General features: G+C 36.5%; 1 protein-coding gene across 3 annotated transcripts; it reads right to left on the bottom strand.

The window, feature by feature from the left end:
* Positions 1-325: 325 nt before the first annotated feature.
* si:ch73-95l15.5 lies at positions 326-20,169 on the bottom strand. Of its 3 annotated transcripts, XM_048160847.1 has the most exons (13): positions 11,681-11,804; positions 11,093-11,129; positions 10,811-10,950; positions 9,109-9,299; positions 7,870-8,888; positions 7,638-7,790; positions 6,055-6,129; positions 5,838-5,954; positions 3,404-3,553; positions 3,030-3,197; positions 2,692-2,883; positions 1,530-1,721; positions 326-1,424 (listed from the first exon to the last, which is right to left on the bottom strand). In XM_048160847.1, the coding sequence occupies exons 4-13, from the start codon at positions 9,281-9,283 to the stop codon at positions 1,320-1,322; spliced, it is 2,346 nt and encodes a 781-aa protein (XP_048016804.1). In that variant the 5' UTR covers positions 9,284-9,299; positions 10,811-10,950; positions 11,093-11,129; positions 11,681-11,804; the 3' UTR covers positions 326-1,319. The 3 variants fall into 3 exon arrangements, 2 of the variants coding, with proteins under 2 accessions (XP_048016804.1, XP_048016805.1); XM_048160848.1 differs by lacking the exon at positions 11,093-11,129 and having other exon boundaries at positions 11,681-11,837; XR_007180359.1 differs by lacking the exons at positions 326-1,424; positions 1,530-1,721; positions 2,692-2,883; ... (5 more) ...; positions 7,870-8,888; positions 9,109-9,299 and adding exons at positions 12,509-12,563; positions 15,420-15,504; positions 15,627-15,710; ... (2 more) ...; positions 16,523-16,676; positions 19,830-20,169 and having other exon boundaries at positions 10,813-10,950; positions 11,681-12,387.
* Positions 20,170-21,913: the final 1,744 nt, after the last annotated feature.

Genomic DNA, 21,913 nt, shown 5'->3' with positions numbered 1-21,913 from the left:
ATAAAAGAGATCTAGTTGTACTACCTTACATACTTTGGATGTCATATCTTTGTTTTTTTTATTATTATTATTAAGGCCTTTGGACAAAAAAAAAAAAAAAAAATGACTCGTCATATCATTGACCCATATTTATATATATATATATATATATATATATGATATGGGTCAATGATGTGACGTGTCATATATATATATATATATATATATATATATATATATATATATATATATATATATAAAAAAAAGAAACATGCAATATGAAGTCCTCCATAAATAAGAGTCCAGATGCTCTCCAGAGACATAATGATCACACAAAGTCCACTAATTTAGATATTTGAGGCTTTATTGTCAATTAAACCCCTGAGTTCTCAAGAAAGAACCTTTAATATTTCAGACATAAAAAGAAAACCTCCAACAAAACCTTTCAAACTGCAAAACCCACACAAACTTGAGGCTTCATTTTAAATGTGATTTATGAGGTATGCATCAAGTTGTGGGGATTCCAGCTTACCCAAATAAAATAAGCAAATTAAAAAACATGTCCTTTTCGGACAGTCTGTAAATCCTTCTACTGATGATTTCCCTACACTGGAACAAAGATGGCACATCCCAGTTGGGACTATAACTGCATCTCACAAACAAATCGACATGAGAAAACATTTATAAACACAAGACAAACATATGATCACATGAAAAAGAACATGAAAAGATGGATCAAACAATAAGAGAAAAGCAGCATTCAACATATTCAGCAGCCATATCAATAAAACACAATTTAAACATTTAATAATAATAATAACAACAATTAAAGGCTGCAGGGACTGTGGGATATGGAAAAATAATTATTAATAAGCAAAGCATGTATGAGTGCTGAAAAGGCACATGTGTGCAACTATGTAAATCTTGCAACCACAATCTGACGGTGTGGGAAGTAATCAGAACATTTATAGCTGCATTCAATCAAAATGACTAAATCAACCTGTAATGGTCCAGTCATAAATTCATATGAACTAAAATAACATTTCATAATATACCCTCAATCTCTTCAAAAGTTCAGTTGAGAGCAATCTGGCAGAACAATTGGCACTATTCACAACTTACTATACACATTAGCCTGTCTCAATTAACTTGATTAAACTAGAGAATTACCATAAGAATTTAACAGAATAAATATTTATCCGAAGCTGAACCAGATCTGCAGATCCTCATTTCTGTTGGTTTAGTGCAGCAAAATGAAAGACATCGGAGATGTCAATTAACATTATATTGTGCAGTTCATTGTATACAAGAGCACTCACAGTATGCGTTTAATCACACACTCACAGTGTGTGTTTGAGGGCTGTTTTGGGTCCAAGTCTGCTAGAGATGTTTTGCTGTAGCTCTGTTAACACGCCATCCCGTTCCTCTAACTCCAGAAGAACTTGCTATGAAGGGCAAACCAAAAAAATATCATGTCAATAATGGGTTACATTTGTAACAACCAGTAGTTTCTAACATCAAACACACCTACAGTAAGGAGAGATATTTACCTCTATAAGTTTATCCCTCTTCTGAAGATTGTCTCTCAGTTTTCCTTCCTCGAAAGCTCTCTCTTTATTTTCCTTCTTCCACCCTAGTTCAGCCTCCTTCTTCTCCTTGGTTTTCTCTCTCAGCTCCTTCAGTGTGTCTTTGAGTTGCTGTGACAGGGCAGTGATGGCACGTTTGTGATTTTCTCTTTGGTCCTGAAAGAACATGGATGCATGTTGATGAAAACGTACAAACCAGATCTTGAGCGTGCACTGGTTTGGACTCTCAGATTGTTCTCTGAAGTCAAGCTTTTTAAATAATGGTCAGAAAATGGTTACTGATAGTGAAATTTCAGCATCATTATTTTGAACCAGGATGTTTTAGTCTATGCTGTTTTCAGTTGATGTGTGAACAAAACTTCACTAAACATTATTTATAGAGCGCCTACCATCCAATAATCACAATAACAAAAAGTCGGAGCCTTCAGATTTCTTCAATTTTATAATAAAATTCAAACAATAAATACAGTTTTGATAGTTGATACCCTTTATGGTGGCATGACAGATCACGGTTTGGTGCCTTTGTTCAAGCGGCAGTGAAAGCCATTCAATGTTCAGAGCTTGTTAGATAGCCAGAAAAAAATAACTCTATAAAAGGCGCATTTTGATAAATATATGAACTATATTACATGTTTATTTAATGTATGTTTGAACAAATCTGTCATGAAAATATGTTTTTATTACAGCCACTGTTTAAACATTTATATTTCAACAATGAATTGGAATAGATGCACAGTTATATAATTAAAAAAAAAAAAAAAAAGTATATAAAAACTGCCCTATGTGCAATTTAAAATGTCTATATACAACTAAGGTTTTGAGTGTTGATTTAATAAATGTGATTAATTAATTTATTATTAAAGAAATGTTATTTATTGTTTTCGGCTAAATGAAAATTATATTGGTTTTAGGGGTTTCAGTAAAAAAAAAAGATTTCAATACATCACTAGTTACTGGTATTAGCCAGAACAATGTTTGTACAGACCACCAGGTGGCACAATTGCTTTTCTGTTGTATTACGAAATAAATAAGTTAAAGGTTTTGGAGACATTCGGCACACTAAAAATGATAGGCAATGAGTTGAACTTTTTGAAAAGCCATGAAACATGCTTTTATCAGACATTACCAGTATGAGGTTTTCAGTGTCGGTTAAGGCAGAGGAGAGTCTCGAGATCTCCTGCAACATGGTGGAGCTGAGCTCCTCTCTATCTCTGAAGCTTGCCGCCAGCAGAGCTTCTTTCTCTCGCAGTTGATTGACCAATCCAGCCTCAGCTCCTCCCCCATCCAACCCCCGTCCAATCAGAGAGTCTGAGAGAGCCTATGGGGGAAAAAGTTAATAGCTGACTACTGGAAATTATACATTAACTAATCATCAACATCAACTAATCAATCATTAACATCCACTGCTTTTTGCCAGAGAAGTCAAATCAGACAGCAGGGAGAGGGAGATAACGTCACATCTACCTGCACATCTTTGCGTGAACTCTCGAGCGCCTCCTTTAGCTGAGAAATATAGTCTTTGTTATCCTTCACCAGTGCAGTCAGGGCTGAATCTCTCTCTTTCCACACTTCCCATTCTTTCATCATCTCCTGTTGGGCTCGATCTCGCTCTGCAAGCTCTACACGCAGGTGCTATTTGAAGATAAAAAAAATTGTTTTTTTCTACAGTAAAGTTGAAAAGTTCACCATTTAATGCATTTTGAGAGCTCCATTTACCATGCTTTACTTACTAACAAATGTATAGCAGTCATGTATAATAGCAGCAGCAGGCACTAACTGAGTGATTAAGTAAACATATGTGTGTACTGTTGAATTAGAGCACTGTTTGTTTGACTCACGTTAATAACATCCTGGTTACACTGGAGCACAGTGTTGAGTGTGATGAGGTCTCTGTCTCGCTCTCTGCCAGCGTCCCTAACGGCCTGCAGCTGTTTCTCTAGGGCTTTCTCCCTCTCGCTTGCATCTGACAGCTGAGCCTCCAAGACTTCCTGATTAAAACATGAATGTAGAAATAAAGAATAAGAACTATGAAATGCACGTGCATCCAGCATTTCCTGACCCTCAACTGAAGCAAACATGAAGTGCTCATTTACAAGTTATTTACCCCACACAGTGACCCAGCCAAAACTGGGTGTGTTAGCCAGAGCTTCACTGTATGCTCAGTCTGTGTACTTTTGCTATATTTGCAAGGGTCAAATCGCCAGAGAATATGGTAAAACTGCTTAAAATTATGGTCTTCACAAGTTACTGAAAAAAAAAAAAAAAAAAAAAAAATAGTACCATTCAAAAGTTTGGGGTTGGTAAGAGTTTAAAAAAGTTCTCTCATGCTTACCTAGGCTGAATTTATTTGATCAAAAATATAGTAAAAACATTAATGTTGTGAAATATTATTACAAGTTTAAAGGGGTCCTTGATTATGATTTCACTTCTTTAAAAGGTGCTCTAAGCGATCCTGGGTGGAGTAACTTCCTGTTGACCTTCGAAGTGTTGTCAAACAAAACAGAGGCTAGCTAGACGCTAGACCCTTCCTCCCCCTCCCCTCCGTGCTTCCTGAAACAGTCATGAACGCGCATTTAAAATCATTCTTGTCGGTTATTGGCTGGAGCATGTTTATTATGTTTTGTGGTCCAGGCTGCACCAGTTTGTTTTCATTGCCGTTTTCGGAGCTTGTGGCGACTACAGAGACCGCGTTTTTTTACAGTGTGTTCAGGGGACAGGCAGCTAGCGCATAGTGAGGAGATGTTTGCTGTATGTGACAAAAAATGTTTTGGCCTAAAAACGTGTGACATCGCTTAGAGCACCTTTAAACTAAAACCGCCAGTAGGTGGCAGCAAGTCACGTGTCATGTTTTTATGAGTGAGTCATCGAGTCATTCACTCAGTAATGAAGCAAGTGGCTGTGAATGAATCATTGAATCACTGACTCACGATTCGCTCAAAGCCGCAGAATTGTTCGCGAAACAGACGTGTGTTGTAGTTCTGCTGTGGTTTTCATTAAAACTATTATTTCATTGCAAAATAGAGTAAATACTGACAGTACTGCGTTTAAAATGTACGTTTTATTTTTTTGACCTGTTGTATAATAATGTCACGTTTGCAGTCATGTGGATATTTGGGAACAATTGCATTCTTGCTCGTTATCATCATTAAATACAAGAACTCACACAAGGTATGTTTATGTATCAAAGAAAGTTTGAATCTTAAATCGATATCAATCCACTATCTGTGACTATATTTGTTCTTCATGCGAGTAAGTGCTAAATCTCTACTTTTACAAAGGTGCATTGTCGAGAATGACATAATTTAGCGCGATTTAAGGCAGCAGACTGCACGCAATCTATCATATGCATGCTGCTTGTGTGGATACAGTCATTTTTGACTGCAAATGATGAGGTAATTTCATTAAATGTACTGGATTTACGACATTTTGGCAGTTAGAAATACATGCTCGATTTAATATTATTTTAAGGTAGAATTAAATGAACTACTCAGCATTTTGTTCACGTACCCCCTTTTGTCACCTCACGTACCCCCAGTTTGGGAACCACTGACCTATATAATAGTGAAGAAATAATAAATGAACAAACATCTTGTGAAAAGGGGCATAATAGGTCCCCTTTAAGTAACGATGTTCTGTTTTATAATATTTTAAAATGCAATTTATTCCTGTGATCAAAGCTGAATTTTCAGCATCATTACTCCAGTCTTCAGTGTCACATGATCCTTCAGAATTCATTCTAATATGATGATTTGATGCTCAAGAAACATTTCTAATTTTTATAAATGTTGAAAACAGTTGTGCTGCTTAATATTTTTGTGGAAACCTTTTTTCAAGATAATTTGATCAACAGAAAGTTTAAAAGAACAGTATTTATATGAAATAGACATTTGTGTGTTTACTGTCACTTTTAGTCAAATTAATGCATCCTAGCATTAATTTTTTGGGGGGGTTTTTTTGTTTGTTTTTAAATCATATTAACCCCAAAAGTTTGAACAGTAGTGCAAATACAACTGAAATTAAAATAAATAATAATAATAAATAAATGCATTTTTATTTTTTTATAATATTTATTATTACCATTTTTTATAGGATGCAGTCAAGGACACTTGGCTCATAAAGTGACTAAATAACGATTTCATTCACTTTTAAATAATGCCACAAATTGTATTATATGATTAGGGTTAGTCTATAGTGATTATAATTGGCTTAATTTAGGAACAACAGAAGTCTGAGCAGTCTTCATTTACAAAACCCACATCAGTCAGACCTCACCTCACGTTCACTGCGTGTATCAGTCACTGCACTGGCCAGTTTTTTGATGAGTTTGTCAGAGTCCTCCGATTCCACTCCCTGCTCAGCACACAGCTTCTGGATCAAAGTCACACATTCCTGAAGAGAGGAGAGCACACAGTTCACTGACATATCTGTGTCCTCCACACAATCTGTTTTTATCCTGAATCTATGAGGAGTTCATCAATACAGGACTCACTTGGATTACGTTCTCTCTGCTGTGTAGTGATTGGCTGAGACTCTCTATGAGGTCATTTTTATTCTTCAAACTGGCCTGTAAGGCAAAAACAATCAGATAGGTATTAGTCTCACAAACAGGCATCATTCCCAGGCAAAATGACTCAATGTCATGCCTGAGGGACAGTTCATGGCATTGTGACTTCTTGTGACTGCATTCCAGTAGAGTTATATAACTGCTATCACCTCGCACTACAGAGCAACAGTTCAATAGTCTCAACCCAGAATGCACCAGTGCTATGAAATTACAGCTCTCTGTAAAATCCCAAATTAAAGTAGATCAAAAGAGAGCGGTTAAAGTATTTGGACACTGAAGTCACACTTAATTCATTGCATTATATAACATCAAATTTATGATGCTAGAGTGTTTCTTAGAGGTCATTTCTTTTGTGAGGCATTTTTGCAATGATTTTTAAACAACTGGTGTTAAGATGACTTTTAGTTGATGTATGAAGTCAGGGGCAATTTACATGTCACCGTTTTCAACTAAAAAGGGAAAAATGCATGCGTTTTTTTTTCTTTTTTTTCATTTACATGACAACAGCATTTTGGGGGCCTTAAAACAAAAAACAAAAACGTGAAATTGTGAAAACGGTGACGTCATGCACATGTTCAGTCTGTAGGTGCTTAATCTTTACAAAGTGACATTGCCAACTGCTGGCCTGGCATGAATAATACACCATTTTTAGTTGTTTTCGTGGATCTGTGTGAAGTTGAACAGGGACTGTTTTGACAACGTTGTTGTCTGTATGGAAAAAAAAAAAAAAAAAAAAAAAAAAACTGTTCTGTTTTTAGTACATCATTGTCATGTAAACGTACCCTGACTTCTCCTCAAGTTGTCCTAACAGAACAGGTGTAGTTCATCACATTAACTATGAATATTTTCTACTAAAATTTGGCTTTCACAAAGTGTCCAAATACTTCTATGCCATGTTATTTTGATATTATTTACATAATAATAAACTATTTATTAATATTTTTAGTTAGCTTTTGTTTTTTTTATATTTTTAGTTTTCATTTTTTAAATTTCAGTAATTTTGCTATGTGTTTTTTGTAATTTTTATTAGTTTTATTTTATTTTGTTTTAGTCATTTTAGTATTTAAACTCATTTCTAATTGTTGTGTATTTCTCATTTACTTCTAAATGAATTCATTCTTGATGATTATTTAGTTGAAAATATAAAATATTTTAATACATGATGAATACTGAAAGAGAAAAAAAAAGAAGCAGCAGCTGAAAAGCCTGTTATGAAAGAAACGGCAACCACAGCCCAGGGCAAACTCCTCTGGTTTGGGAAGATTCTTGGAGGAGGTGTGTGTGCGTGGGCAAACCCAAACCCTATCTTTTTAAAAACATCCACACACACCTTCTGTAATATGCACTATATAAAGGCATCATTTGAAAATAACAAAAATCAACAAAAAGATTAGGAGAGGGTGTGTCTCAGGCATGCTGTGCTAAGTCTCTAAAACACAATGCACACAGCACACACTTCAGTGCACACATGCCATTAAACTTAATTATCCCATCCTCGTCTCACTCACCACTTGCGGAGACTTCAACTGCTTGGCAGGAGCGTCGGTTGGTGGTTTGTCGGTCCCCCTGAGCTGAGCCTCAAGAGTTCTGATGCGAGCCTGAGCTTGAACAAGTTGTTCACGCAACTGCTTCACAGCAAGATGCACCTTACCTGCAGACGACTAAAACAAAAAAAAAAAGAGATAAAAATGAGATACGGTATTAAAAAGAGGTCAAACATTTTTATAAAACAGCCCTCACCTCTCTTTGTAATGGCATAAAGTCATCTTTTAGCTCGGTCAGGATGTCGTTCTCTTCTTCAAACTCATCTTCCGTCCCATTGTCTCCTCCAAAATTCAGGACCCTCACTAACCCCGCTTTGGGTCCTACCTCATCCTTCCCGTTCTGCACGTCCCCTCTGTCCAACACGGGAATACGACTTCCAGCAGGTGACCTTACTGGCTTTCCTTCAATTCCCCTCAACTCTTTGAAAACGGCGTCAATAATGGCCGAATGCTCCTCTGGCCAATCAAACGGATCAGCGCCGTCTATCGAGTCCAGCGATTGGATGGAGGTAGTGCGGGATCGAGATCGCAAGGAATGACAGGAACCGGACAGCGAGGCGGGGCTTGATCTGACAGATGGCACTCTCGACCAATGAAGAGGCATGCTGCAGGATTTGTCTCGAGAGAGGCCCAATGGCATGAAGGCTTGATCGGGCAAGTGACGCGGAATCCCACAGACGGACTCATAGTCCGAGTCGGACACCCTCAAGGAGTCGCAACCCTCACACTTCTTGCCTTGTTGACACCGTTTCCCTGTTTTCCTATAATACGGACATGACTCTGCTTTCTCAGACCACCATTCGTACTCGGAGAGGGCCATGTTGTCCCTCAGCAGTTCTCTGTATCCTTCCCCTACGGAATCCTTCCTCTCCCCTTCATCCTCACTGGAGCTTCCTTTTCTCTTTGAACTAGAAGGGTGGCGCTGATCGTACATGCTTCGCACCCATCGCCTAATCTTGTCCCTTTCCTGACTGAGTTTCTGGAGTCTCTCGTTCGACAGCATTCGTACTCGGGCGATAACGGTGTCAAACTTGAAAACTCGCTCCAGAACCGACACACACTTGCCACACAAAAACTCGCCCTGACCGGCTCCACGTGGCACAGGCTGCTCTAATATGTGTGTCAGCACACAGAGCAGGTCGATTCCTTTCGTAGGGGTGAGCAGGCCGCGAGACTTCGAGAGCGAACGAGAGGAGCTGAGAGATAAAGTGCTGCCTAGAAATAAAAACAAAAGAAGGTACATAATTATAATCAGGTACATAATTTATAATATTCTGATTATCTAAAACCTAAACAACACTTTAATAGCTATTAAAATTAATTATGCAGCAATACACATTTTCCCCTTCGGTTTCATTTTAATAGCATTTTAAAAGTGATCCAGTAATAACACACAAATGTAAGTTGTTAGAAAACGGTGCTCTGCAGTTCATACCCCATGGGCTGCTTTGTGCCGATCTGGGCAAGCTTCCCTTGCTCGAAAAGTCTGTCGGGGTCTGAGGTTGTGCCCCCTTTCTGTTCTGACCCGCATACAACCATCGCCGCTGGTTACCCTGCAGGTCACTCCCACAGATGCGGCATCCTTCACTTTTACCTCGTGTAGTCATCATAAATACAGCAGGTGCCCTATAACAACAACAACAACAACAACAATAAACAAACAATAAATATATATTACGATTTCGGCTCAAGCATACCAAATAAAAGAAATGCACAACAGGTGCTGGATGAAGCCAAGGCAGTGATATCTGCTATAAAATAATTAAGTTAAATAATAAAGGAATAGTTCAGCCCAAAATAATAATCATAATAAATAAGCCCCTGAAATGCCATCACAATTCTTCTTGAGTGTCCCATGGGAATAAAATATTAATTAAAAAAAAAAAGATACTTCCAGCATGATACAGCATGATACTTCCATCTGAGTAATAACTTAGCCATCTAGTATATTATATTATATTATATTATATATATACTATCAGTAGTTGAGTCATTCCACGAAACCAGTATGATTTGAGTCCCTCTGACCTTTTTCAGTGTATTTTATCTATTGGGTCACCAAAATATATTTTTAAAAGCTTTTGAAATGTCTCCTTTAATAATGTTTAAAAACATGACATACATTTTATCTTTATATTAGAAATTATTATGTTTTTTTCAGTTGACACCACCTATTTTGTCATGTCCCTCAAGGCCTTCTATGAAAGTGTACTTCGGATATGAGTAATAAAATGAGAAAAAGTCCATTCATTTTGCCATTCCTATAAATATGCATCTGTGCTTTTTTTGCTGGTAATGTTTTTTTTTAAAGTAAATTCATGATTTTTCATTAAAATCACATCATTTAGTTCCATTCTCCCCCTATAAAAATAATGAACCGATACTTATGTGACATCATTAATAGGAAGTGACATCATAGAAGTCTTCTGAACAACATTGTGAGCAGACACAGGCGAGTTACCACCTTCTTTAATAATTATAACTAAATTATGTTGTGAACTTAACGACTCAATCCCAGTACATCAATTAAAGATAGAAACTATTACATGTGAAAATTATCTTTGTTAATTCAACATTATTCATGATTTCTTAATATCACGCATGCCATGTGCTCTCCATTTATTCACTAGATTTAGAGCAGTGGCCAATTTGGGCAAAAAAAAAAAAAAAAAAAAAATCACAACCCTGTCACACCTTATTATTATTACCTACATTATTATTATTATTTTACGTTTATGAAAAAGTAATTTAAAATTAGTTGAATTCTGTCTGAAATGTCCAGAGCAATTATAAGAATACTGAAGTTAAAAATGATGAGGTTGCGGTCACAAAAAGTGTCCATTTCAGGCTTTAGTATAGCAAAAGTGTGAGATTTTATGTCATTTTTATATTTGCAGTTACTGAATTAGTGTGAGGGACATCTGATTAATAGGAAAATGTTGATTTTATCACAAATACATTTTATAATAATATTCAGAGAGCTCCCATAGTGTCCATAACTTAAAACAATGACCAACAATAATAGGGATTTGATGCCTGAGACAGGAAAATATGCTTTTCTGGAAGTTAAATATGTCATTAATGTTGTGGGGTGTTCAGAAAAGTAACACATTTGGGTAAAAAAGTTCAAATCGTACCAATTTCGTGGAAAGACTCAGTTGTATTGTGTGGTTTTGTTCACTGTTGTCCTTTGGCTGGGTGGATCCAGTGAATGACAGCCCACTCTCTTCTACTGACAGTCAATGTTTACATGGGCTGGACACACTGGCCTTGAGCACTAAACACACACACACATTGCAAAATCAGATTATTTACATAAAGAATTTTTTCCCCCATAAAACCATCTTGAAGGATTTAAGTCGATGCCACACCAGCTTAGTTCACCCAAAATTAAAAATACGTCTAAATAATTTACTCACATCATGTTTGTACAAGCCTGAGTGATTTGCTCCTTTCCTTGGAACCCAAAAGAAAATGTCAGACTCAATGTTAGGGACTGACAGTCACTTTTGACCTTTTTATTTTCTTCTATCCATACAATGAAAGTGAACGGTGACTGGCGGTCAGTCTGAAGAAAGCTGTACCAGTTTGGAACAACATCAGGTGAATAAACGCTGACAGTAATTCTATTTTGGGTGAACTATTACTTTAAATCACATCTATGAAAGACTAGCTCGAGCGCTTTAAATCATGCGCTGATTGAAAACGCAAATAAATTATGTAAAAAGTGACGCGTTGGCAGAGAGCGATGACCAACCTCAGCAACTCTCTGTGCGTTACTCTCGTGTGTTCATTCAAAAATCACCTCCGTCATAACGCTTAAACCGCCGCTGATAACGTGTAAACCCCCGCAAAACTGACTTTTGATTCCCGGAATGTCAGAATGACCCAGCAGAGGACAAAACATGATATGATAGACCAAACAACTCGTCAACACAGTCGTCAACTGGCCTGATAAGTTGCGAGAATCGAAAATATCCCATTACAGTCGCAAACAAGTCGCTTACCGGAGCTCGGGAAGTGTTTCCTCGGTCTCGAGCAGTAGGTCTCGCGCGTCCGAACCGGAGTGGCAGCCGCCGCGCGCCCGCTCTACCTTGCTGACGTCATCATAAATACCTGTTTGAGCACGCGGCTGCGTGGCGCGCTCCAGCTGTTTGCACAACCACGCGCATTACAGACAAGTCACAATATTTATTTGTTTATTTATTTGTGTATGTATACACACACATTTTCTTGCGATCACAAGTTTTTTTTAATAATATTTATAAAATAGCATTTATTTTTATTAAAACAAAACATTAGTCCTGCATTATCTCCTAACTAGAAATAGAAATAATCTGCTCACAGTATTTAAACTGATTTTACATAAATAGAAAATAGCTAAACAACTACTGCACATAACAGAAAATCATTCATTGTCTACACAGATAATAAATTATCACAGTCTGTTGTAGCAAAGAAAATATGTGATTGATAAGAGCACAGTCATAATCTGCACAAAACATGATTGCATTCAGGATTGTGTGTAAGCATGTGAGAACATCAGTTTCTTTCTTTCCGTCTCTGTCGATTAGGTGAGCCACTTGTCGATGCAGTTCTGGTAGACTGTGAGGTTTGAATGCCAGGACGTATGGTGAACACCAGGGAAAACACACTTGACCACGGCTCCGTTTGCGTTTAATGTTTTCAGGCCAAACGCATCTCTTAGATACCACTGGGGAGAGTGGAAAAATGTTAGGATAACAAAACTGCACCAGCAAATATAAAAACCATGAACAAACTAAACTAATATGTGTTGCTTTGAAATTGACCAGAATATGAATGCTTCCACTCACATCCTGCTTTTCCATCTCAACCACCGTTTCATTACTGTCGTAAAACCCGAAAATACTGTGGGGGAAAAAGAGATTAACAGTAAAAAGGTTTGAAACGACCGAGTATGTTTTATACAGGACCTAATTTTTTTTAGAAATGCTTTAAATAGGCACCACATAATCCTATAAAACCTTTTAAAGTTCAAACGCCACGCTACATATTTCTCACATTCATTCCAGTCCGCTGAACTGCCACAGATTAACCCTTTAGCAGCATGTAAGACAGTCAAACTCTGATAAATGTTAGATGTTCTGTATCATGTGATAAAATACAGCATATGCAGAGCAGGGTTATTATCGTTAACTACTAAAACATATTTATGTTAATTGAAATGAAGCTGAAATATAAATATTAGCTGAAAAACTTAAACTAAATGAAAATTAGAAATGTTGCCTTGGCAATAAACTGAAGTAAGTTTAAAGCACTAAGGCCTGGTTTCACAGACAGGGCTTAGATTAAGCCAGGATTAGACCTTAGTTCAGTTAGGACATTTAAGTAGCTTTTATAAACATTTTTAAACATTATAAACAACTTTCTGTCATGAATTACTCACCCTCATGTCGTTCCAAACCTGTAAGACTTCGTTCATCTTCGGAACACAAATTAAGATATTTTTGATGAAATCTGAGAGTTTTTTGGCCTCCCTATACACAGCAATGTCATAACAAATTCAAGGTCCAGAAAGGTAGTAAAGACATTGTTAAAATAGTCCACATGACTGCATGGTTCAACCTTAAAGGTGCCCAAGAATGCTTTTTCACAAGATGTAATATAAGTCTAAGGTGTCCCCTGAATGTGTCTGTGAAGTTTCAGCTCAAAATACCCATAGATTTTTTTAAATTAATTTTTTTAACTGCCTATTTTGGGGCATCATTAACTATGCACTGATTTTTTCAGCGCGCCTCCCCTTTAATTCGAGTGCTCCCTGCCACACAAGCTCTTGATTATATTACAGCACATTTACAAAGTTCACACAGCTAATATAACCCTCAAATGGATCTTTACAAGATGTTCGTCATGCATGCTGTATGCATGCTTCGAATCATGTGAGTAAAGTATTTATTTTGATGTTTATATTTGATTCTCTATGAGTTTGAGGCTATGCTCTGTGGCTAACAGCTAATGCTACACTGTTGGAGAGATTTATAAAGAATGAAGTTATGTTTATGCATTAACGATGGTAACTTTAACCACATTTAACAGTACATTAGCAACATGCTAACGAAACATTTAGATAGACAATTTACAAATATCACTAAAAAGATATCCTTGAGATCCGCGTGTTTTCCGGAAGTCTTTTAAACAAATGAGATTTACATAAGAAAGAGAAAGCAATGGAGTTTGAAACTCAATGTATGTCATTTCCATGTACTGAACTCTTGTTATTCAGCTATGCCAAGGTAAATTCAAATTTTGAATCTAGGGAACCTTTAATGTTATGAAGCGACAAGAATACTTTTTGTGTGCAAAAAAACAAAACAAAAATAACGAGTTTATTTAACAATTTCTTCTCTTCCCTGTCAGTCTCTTACGCTGTTTACGTAGTGAACACAGTGCAGCGCTTCCAGGTTCTACGACTCATTATTGGCTGACACTGTTCACATGAGCAGCACAACACGTGTGTGAAGTAGAGCTGCACGATTCTGGATAAAATGAGAATTACGATTTTTTTGGTTAGATCACGATTCTGCCATGATTCTGAATATAAAACTAAACAAAATTACATAACATAATTTACAAGAGGTTCTAACAAAATATTAATTAGCTGAAAAACAGTTTAACTAATTTGAATGAATCATTTTTTTTAAAAATGGACTCATTAATAAATACTTGTTTTATTACTGGATGAATCAGTGTTTTTGAACAAATCTTTTGAATGAATGATTCAATGACTATTACATTTCTAACACTCACTTGTTGCTCCTAGTGGCATAAGATGTAATTGATACAACAGTTTTTTAACCCTAAAAGCGGAGATGTGACCTGGGTGATACAAACATTTGAGACTGAGAGGCTGTGGGGTGAGGCAGGGAAAGTTTCACTTGGTTTCAAAAAGGGTGTTTGTTGCGAACATTTAGATCTGCTGACTTTGTTCATAATTTTTTTGTTTAACTCACGGGCATCATTTAAAACAACATGACCACCTGTTGTGGGAAATCTACTCACCTTCTGATAAAAGCTGATACATTTAACATATTTACAATATTTGGAGGGGACTTACATGTTTAAAAAGTTGTTGTTCAGTGTTAGCTTATTTTGTTTATGTTGAAATTTTATGAATTTAATTTTTACATTTTTCATTATTCGTCTGTAAATCTTTGTATGTGTTTACTACGTCAACAGCGTAGGAGACTGACAGGGAAGAGAAGAAACTTGAAATATTTTGAGCACAAAAGGTATTCTCGACGCTTCATAAAATTAAGGTTGAACCACTGCAGTCATGTGGACTATTTTAACAATGTCTTTACTACCTTTAGGAGTACTACCTTTTTGGACCTTAAAAGTGGTTATGACATTGCTGTTTATAGGGAGGTCAAAAAAACTCTCAGATTTCATCAAAAATATCTTAATTTGTGTTCTGAAGATGAACAAAGGTCTTGCGGGGGGGGGGGGGGTAAAACTATTAACTGGAAATAAATGAAAACTAAAACTAACACTGAAATTACAACCGAAACAGCAATATTTAAAATAAATAAATAAATAAAATAACAAATGCATGATGAAATAACTAAAAATAAACTAAAATTAACATGAAAACTAAAAATATAAAAATAAAAGCTCATTCCAAATAATATAAAACAATCACTGATAATAAAATAATAAAATAATAAAATAAAACTGATAATAATAAAATAACACTGATGCAGAGACCTTGATTGCCAAGGTGTAATGACGCCGTCATCTGGTCCACCGATCAGCACCAGCGTCTCTATGCGCAGGAAGCTGTCTCGCCACGCTGCGAGGGAACCGAAGCATACAACACAACATGACTCAAGGCCACTGAACTGAAAGTGCACAAACAACCATCTGAGCTGCACATAAACACAGGTTACCAAAATTCATGTAATCTTAAACTACCTGTTGAGTTGGCATGCTCTATCTCTCCATTTAGTGGGGCGAGATAGTTGCTGCTCTTTAAGTATCTCTCTCTTTGGTGTGGATCTGCAGAGAAAAAAAAGAGACGTGCTGTAAACCAAATGAAATGCAGAACAGTGAACAAACTGTTGCACGAAAGTGACATTTCTGCTTACCATTCCAGTAGTTGCAGATAGATATTTTTTGTCCACATGTAGTGTAACAAAAATGGTACAGTCTTGACTTGATAAATTTAGGGAAAAAGTATTTCAAATAACATGAATCTGTAGAAGCATGGACAAAGTACTTTATTAATGTGTTGATGTTTCCTTAGAGAAAAGAGATGTTGTGTAATTTAGGGAGGATTGGACTGACCTCCATACTGGCCAGCTAGTGGTGAAGACAGGATTATCAGAGAGTGAACATTGTGTGTAGGAAGGGTAGCAAGAACTCCTCGACATATCAAACCACCTGAGAAAATGATAGACATTTTAGGGTTTGGGGTTAGTAAGATTTTTTTTTTTAAAGAAATTAATACTTTTATTCAGCTAGCCTAGGACACATTCAATGTATTAAAAGTGAGAGTAAAGATTTATATTGTTACAAAAATATATATGTTTGAAATAATTGCTGTTCTTTTTTAGAATCCTGAAAAAAAATCTATCATGGTTTCCACAAAAATATTAAGAGTAATGGAGTAATTGCTGTCACAGGAATAAATTACACTCTCAAATGTATTCAAATAGAAAATAGTTACTTTAAATTATAATATTTCACAATATTACTGTTTTTATTGTATTTTTAATCAAATGAATGCAGACTTGGTGAGCATAAGAGCCTTAAAGTATCTTTTGAATGATAACAAACATCTTATGATTTGAGTTATGAGTTTAGGTGACCTTGTGAGAAGCAGATGAGATGGACACCATCTTCAGCGCTCTTCATGATGGGTCTGATGGCCTCTCTGAAGCCATCTACCTGTTGCCACAGTGGCTTCATACTGGCAATGTAGTCATACAGGGCTAGTGTGGTCACATTTGTACCTGGATGAGACTAAGACGACAGTGAAAAGAGAAGTTAGTGAGTTTCATCTTACATAAAAAGGAGAAATATGTGCCAAATGTGGTGATGTGAAACCGAAACAACTTAAAAACGGTTATATAACGGTTATCTCACAGAGTGATTTTAATAAGATGTTTTTTACTGCATGATCCAAAATTGACCTATTCAAAAATGTTATGCAAGTTTTATGTAGTCTTATTGTATGTAGTTATATAGGCTTGAGGAATTTGTTTGGAAATGAGAAACACTTAATTTAAATTAATTAAAATAAATTTAACACACACACACACACACACACACACACACACACACACACACACTCATATATACAGGTGCTGGTCATATAATTAGAATATCATCAAAAAGTTGATTTATTTCACTAATTCCATTCAAAAAGTGAAACTTGTATATTATATTCATTCATTACACACAGACTGATATATTTCAAATGTTTATTTCTTTTAATTTTGATGATTATAACTGACAACTAAGGAAAATCCCCAATTCAGTATCTCAGAAAATTAGAATATTGTGAAAAGGTTCAATACTGAAGACACCTGGTGCCACACTGTAATCAGCTAATTAACTCAAAACACCTGCAAAGGCCTTTAAATGGTCTCTCAGTCTAGTTCTGTAGGCTACACAATCATGGGGAAGATTGCTGACTTGACAGTTGTCCAAAAGACGACCATTGACACCTTGCGCAAGGAGGGCAAGACACAAAAGGTCATTGCAAAAGAGGCTGGCTGTTCACAGAGCTCTTGTGTCCAAGCACATTAATAGAAAGGCGAAGGGAAGGAAAAGATGTGGTAGAAAAAAAGTGTACAAGCAATAGGGATAACTGCACCCTGGAGAGGATTGTGAAACAAAACCCATTCAAAAATGTGGGGGAGATTCACAAAGAGTGGACTGCAGCTGGAGTCAGTGCTTCAAGAACCACTACGCACAGACGTATGCAAGACATGGGTTTCAGCTGTCGCATTCCTTGTCAAGCCACTCTTGAACAACAGACAGCGTCAGAAGCGGCTAAAGACAAAAAGGACTGGACTGCTGCTGAGTGGTCCAAAGTTATGTTCTCTGATGAAAGTAAATTTTGCATTTCCTTTGGAAATCAGGGTCCCAGAGTCTGGAGGAAGAGAGGAGAGGCACACAGTCCACGTTGCTTGAGGTCCAGTGTAAAGTTTCTACAGTCAGTGATGGTTTGGGGTGCCATGTCATCTGCTGGTGTTGGTCCACTGTGTTTTCTGAGGTCCAAGGTCAACGCAGCCGTATACCAGGAAGTTTTAGAGCACTTCATGCTTCCTGCTGCTGACAAACTTTATGGAGATGCAGATTTCATTTTCCAACAGGACTTGGAACCTGTACACAGTGCCAAAGCTACCAGTACCTGGTTTAAGGACCATAGTATCCCTGTTCTTAATTGGCCAGCAAACTCGCCTGACCTTAACCCCATAGAAAATCTATGGGGTATTGTGAAGAGGAAGATGCAATATGCCAGACCCAACAATGCAGAAGAGCTGAAGGCCACTATCAGAGCAACCTGGGCTCTCATAACACCTGAGCAGTGCCACAGACTGATCGACTCCATGCCACGCCGCATTGCTGCAGTAATTCAGGCAAAAGGAGCCCCAACTAAGTATTGAGTGCTGTACATGCTCATACTTTTCATATTCATACTTTTCAGTTGGCCAAGATTTCTAAAAATCCTTTCTTTGTATTGGTCTTAAGTAATATTCTAATTTTCTGAGATACTGAATTTGGGATTTTCCTTAGTTGTAGGGTTTAATATGGAGTTGGCCCACCCTTTGCAGCTATAACAGCTTCATCTCTTCTGGGAAGGCTTTCCATAAGGTTTAGGAGTGTGTTTATGGCAATTTTTGACCATTCTTCAAGAAGTGGATTCGTGAGGTCAGGCACTGATGTTGGACAAGAAGGTCTGGCTCACAGTCTCCGCTCTAATTCATCCCAAAGGTGTTCTATCGCACAATGAAGTCAGGCAAGCACCGTTCTCCTGGCAAACACCAACCCAGACTCGTCCATCGGATTACCAGACGGAGAAGCATGATTCGTCACTCCAGAGAACACGTCTCCACTGCTCTAGAGTCCAGTGGCGGCATGCTTTACACCACTGCATCTGACGCTTTGCATTGCCCTTGGTGATGTAAGGCTTGGATGCAGCTGTTCTTGAGCTAATCTGAAGGCCACATGAAGTTTGGAGGTCTGTAGCTATTGACTGCAGAAAGTTGGCGACATCTTAGCACTGTGAGCCTCAGGATGCGCTGACCCCGTTCTGTGATTTTACGTGGCCTACCACTTTGTGGCTGAGTTGCTGTTGTTCCCAATTGCTTCCACTTTGTTATGATACTATAACAGTTGACTATGGAATATTTAGTAGTGAGGAAATTTCACGAATGGACTTATTGCACAGGTGGCAACCTATCACGGTACCACTCTTGAATTCACTGAGCGACCCATTCTTTCACAAATGTTAATAGAAGCAGTCTGCATGCCTAGGTGCTTGATTTTATACACCTGTGACCATGGAAGTGATTTGAACACCTGAATTCAATGATTTGGAGGGGTGTCCCAATACTTTTGGCAATATAGTGTTGATGTCAGGCCAAAAATTATTCAGACATTTTTGATATATTTTTACTAGTGGGTGCAGGACACTATAGTTCATTTATGTAAGTGAGGATAGAAAAATAAAGTAAACTGTGACATATTATACCCAAAAATTCTCCATACAGTGGACTAGCAGTAAAATTGATAAAAAAAATTTGGGACCAAAAATTATTCAGACACTTTGACCTGACCATGTTTTGCTTAAGTGTTATCTGACACAATTAAGATTTTTTTTTTTTAAACTGACACAGTTTAACTCTGAGATGTTGTCATATTTTATTACCATTTTTTAAACTATTACGAATAAACTGTATTAATGAATGAAATGTTCAAGGTGTCTGAATAAATTTTGGTTTGACTGTATATATATATATATATATATATATATATATATATATATATATATATATATATATATATATACACATTTAATTTGATATTATATGTATACATTTAATAGGCTACTACAGTATATTCGAGACAGTAAACGAGATAACATTACTTAACTGAACATCTTACCTGATTGATAAATTTCACTAACATCTCGAACTGTCTGGGTCCATCTAATATCCCGTGAACAATAATTACAGGTCTGTATCCCACGACGGAGGACAGCAGTAATACAGCACATATAATAACACATGGTCTGCAGCTATCACTCATCAATCCCCCCATAGAGGTACTTCAACGATGTCTCACAATAATCTATAAACTGAAATCAAATACTTATTTTAATTTACCAAAATTATATTAGGTATCCACGTGGACTACACGGTGGCCAGACGTTCTGCTTTAGAAAAGATCTGAGCCTCAATCTCATAGGTTGGTAACGTTGTTCCGCATGTGATGTTTTGTCAGAGTTGAGGTGATGCTTTTATAGACCGCTTCCTCTATCTCACTACTTGATGTGGTTTATCGGAAGAAATGAAAACAAAACGCAAACATTTCTTATTATTACAATATATTATGTCACATTGTTTACATATTTACCTTTTTCTTGAATGCTATCAAGTAATGATAGAGTGTCTACAAAGACCTCCAGCAGTTTTTCAAACTTTATTGAGCGCTACATTATTATTATTGAAAGCCACTCGCCATTTATTTGACTGAAATAAATATATATGTAAATATATAGAACATTCTTTACAAAATATACATAAAAATTAAACAAAGTTATATATATATATATATATATATATATATATATATATATATATATATATATACACATATATACACACACACACACACACACACACACACGCATGAATTATGTCATATTTAGGTGCACATTAATATCAAGCGCATGTTTTATGGTTATCCGTGTAAACACGTCCACTGGAAAATATGATGATTCGTATTGTAAGCAGAACACATCTGGTGCTCTTCATGCTTTAAAGGATTAGTTCGCTTTCAAATTAAAATTTCCTGATAATTTACTCACCCCCATGTCATCCAAGATGTTCATATCTTTCTTTCTTCAGTCGAAAAGAAATTAAGGTTTTTGATGAAAAATTCCAGGATTATTCTCCTTATAGTGGACTTCAATGGCCTCCAAACAGTTGAAGGTGAAAATTACAGTTTCAGTACAGCTTCAAAGGGCTTTAAACAATACCAGACGAGGAATAAGGGTCTTATCTAGAGAAACCATCACTAATTTTCTAAAAAAAATAAATACAATTTTTAATACATTTTAACCATAAATGTTCATCTTGAACTCTCTTCTTCTTCTCTATTAGAATTCCAGCAGTGTAGACACTGCTAAGTGTTTTACTGCCCTCCACAGGTCAAAGTTTGAACTAAATTGTTATATACTTGCACTAACATATTGAATATGACAATTTAGTTCAAACTTTGACCTGTGGAGGGCAGTAATACACTTAGCAGTGTCTACACTGCTGGAATTCTAATAGAGAAGAAGAAGAAGAAGAAGAAGAAGAAGAGAGCTAGTTCAAGATAAGCATTTATGGTTAAAACGTATATATTTTAAAAATTTTTTTTTTTTAGAAAATTAGTGGTTTCTCTAGATAAGACCCTTATTTCTCGTCTGGGATCTTGTAGAACGCTTTGAAGCTGCACTGAAACTGTAATTTTGACCTTCAACTGTTTGGAGTCCATTGAAGTCTACTATATAGAGAATCATCCTGGAATGTTTTCATCAAAAACCTTAATTTCTTTTTGACTGAAGACAGAAGGACATGAACATCTTGGATGACATGGGGGTGAGTAAATTATTATGAAATTTTTAATTTGACAGTGAACTAATCCTTTAAACTGGACTTGTATTTTGACATGAACTCTCAAACGATTCAAATCTCAGGACTCGGTGGAATCAGTTCACACTAAAACAAAACACTAAAATATATAAACTTTACAATCTACTGTATCCAAGCATTTGGGAACCTGAAATAAACACACAGAAACATCTATAAAAACTATTTTAAACGTGCTTTATCACATAATCACAAATAATTCCGACTTGCGCTGAGAAAAGTAACTGGAACCACGTGACCACGCCATCAGTTCAGTTATTCTGACGTATTATTCAGATCCATCATACCAGGCAAGTTTTAGCGACAACTACAACGTTTGAACTATTTCAC

The sequence above is a fragment of the Megalobrama amblycephala genome, linkage group LG16, assembly GCF_018812025.1.
Source record: "Megalobrama amblycephala isolate DHTTF-2021 linkage group LG16, ASM1881202v1, whole genome shotgun sequence".
Classification (NCBI taxonomy): Eukaryota; Metazoa; Chordata; class Actinopteri; order Cypriniformes; family Xenocyprididae; genus Megalobrama; species Megalobrama amblycephala.
The sequence above is the reverse complement of the archived record's forward strand: the minus strand, read 5'-3'. Positions and strand labels throughout refer to the sequence as shown.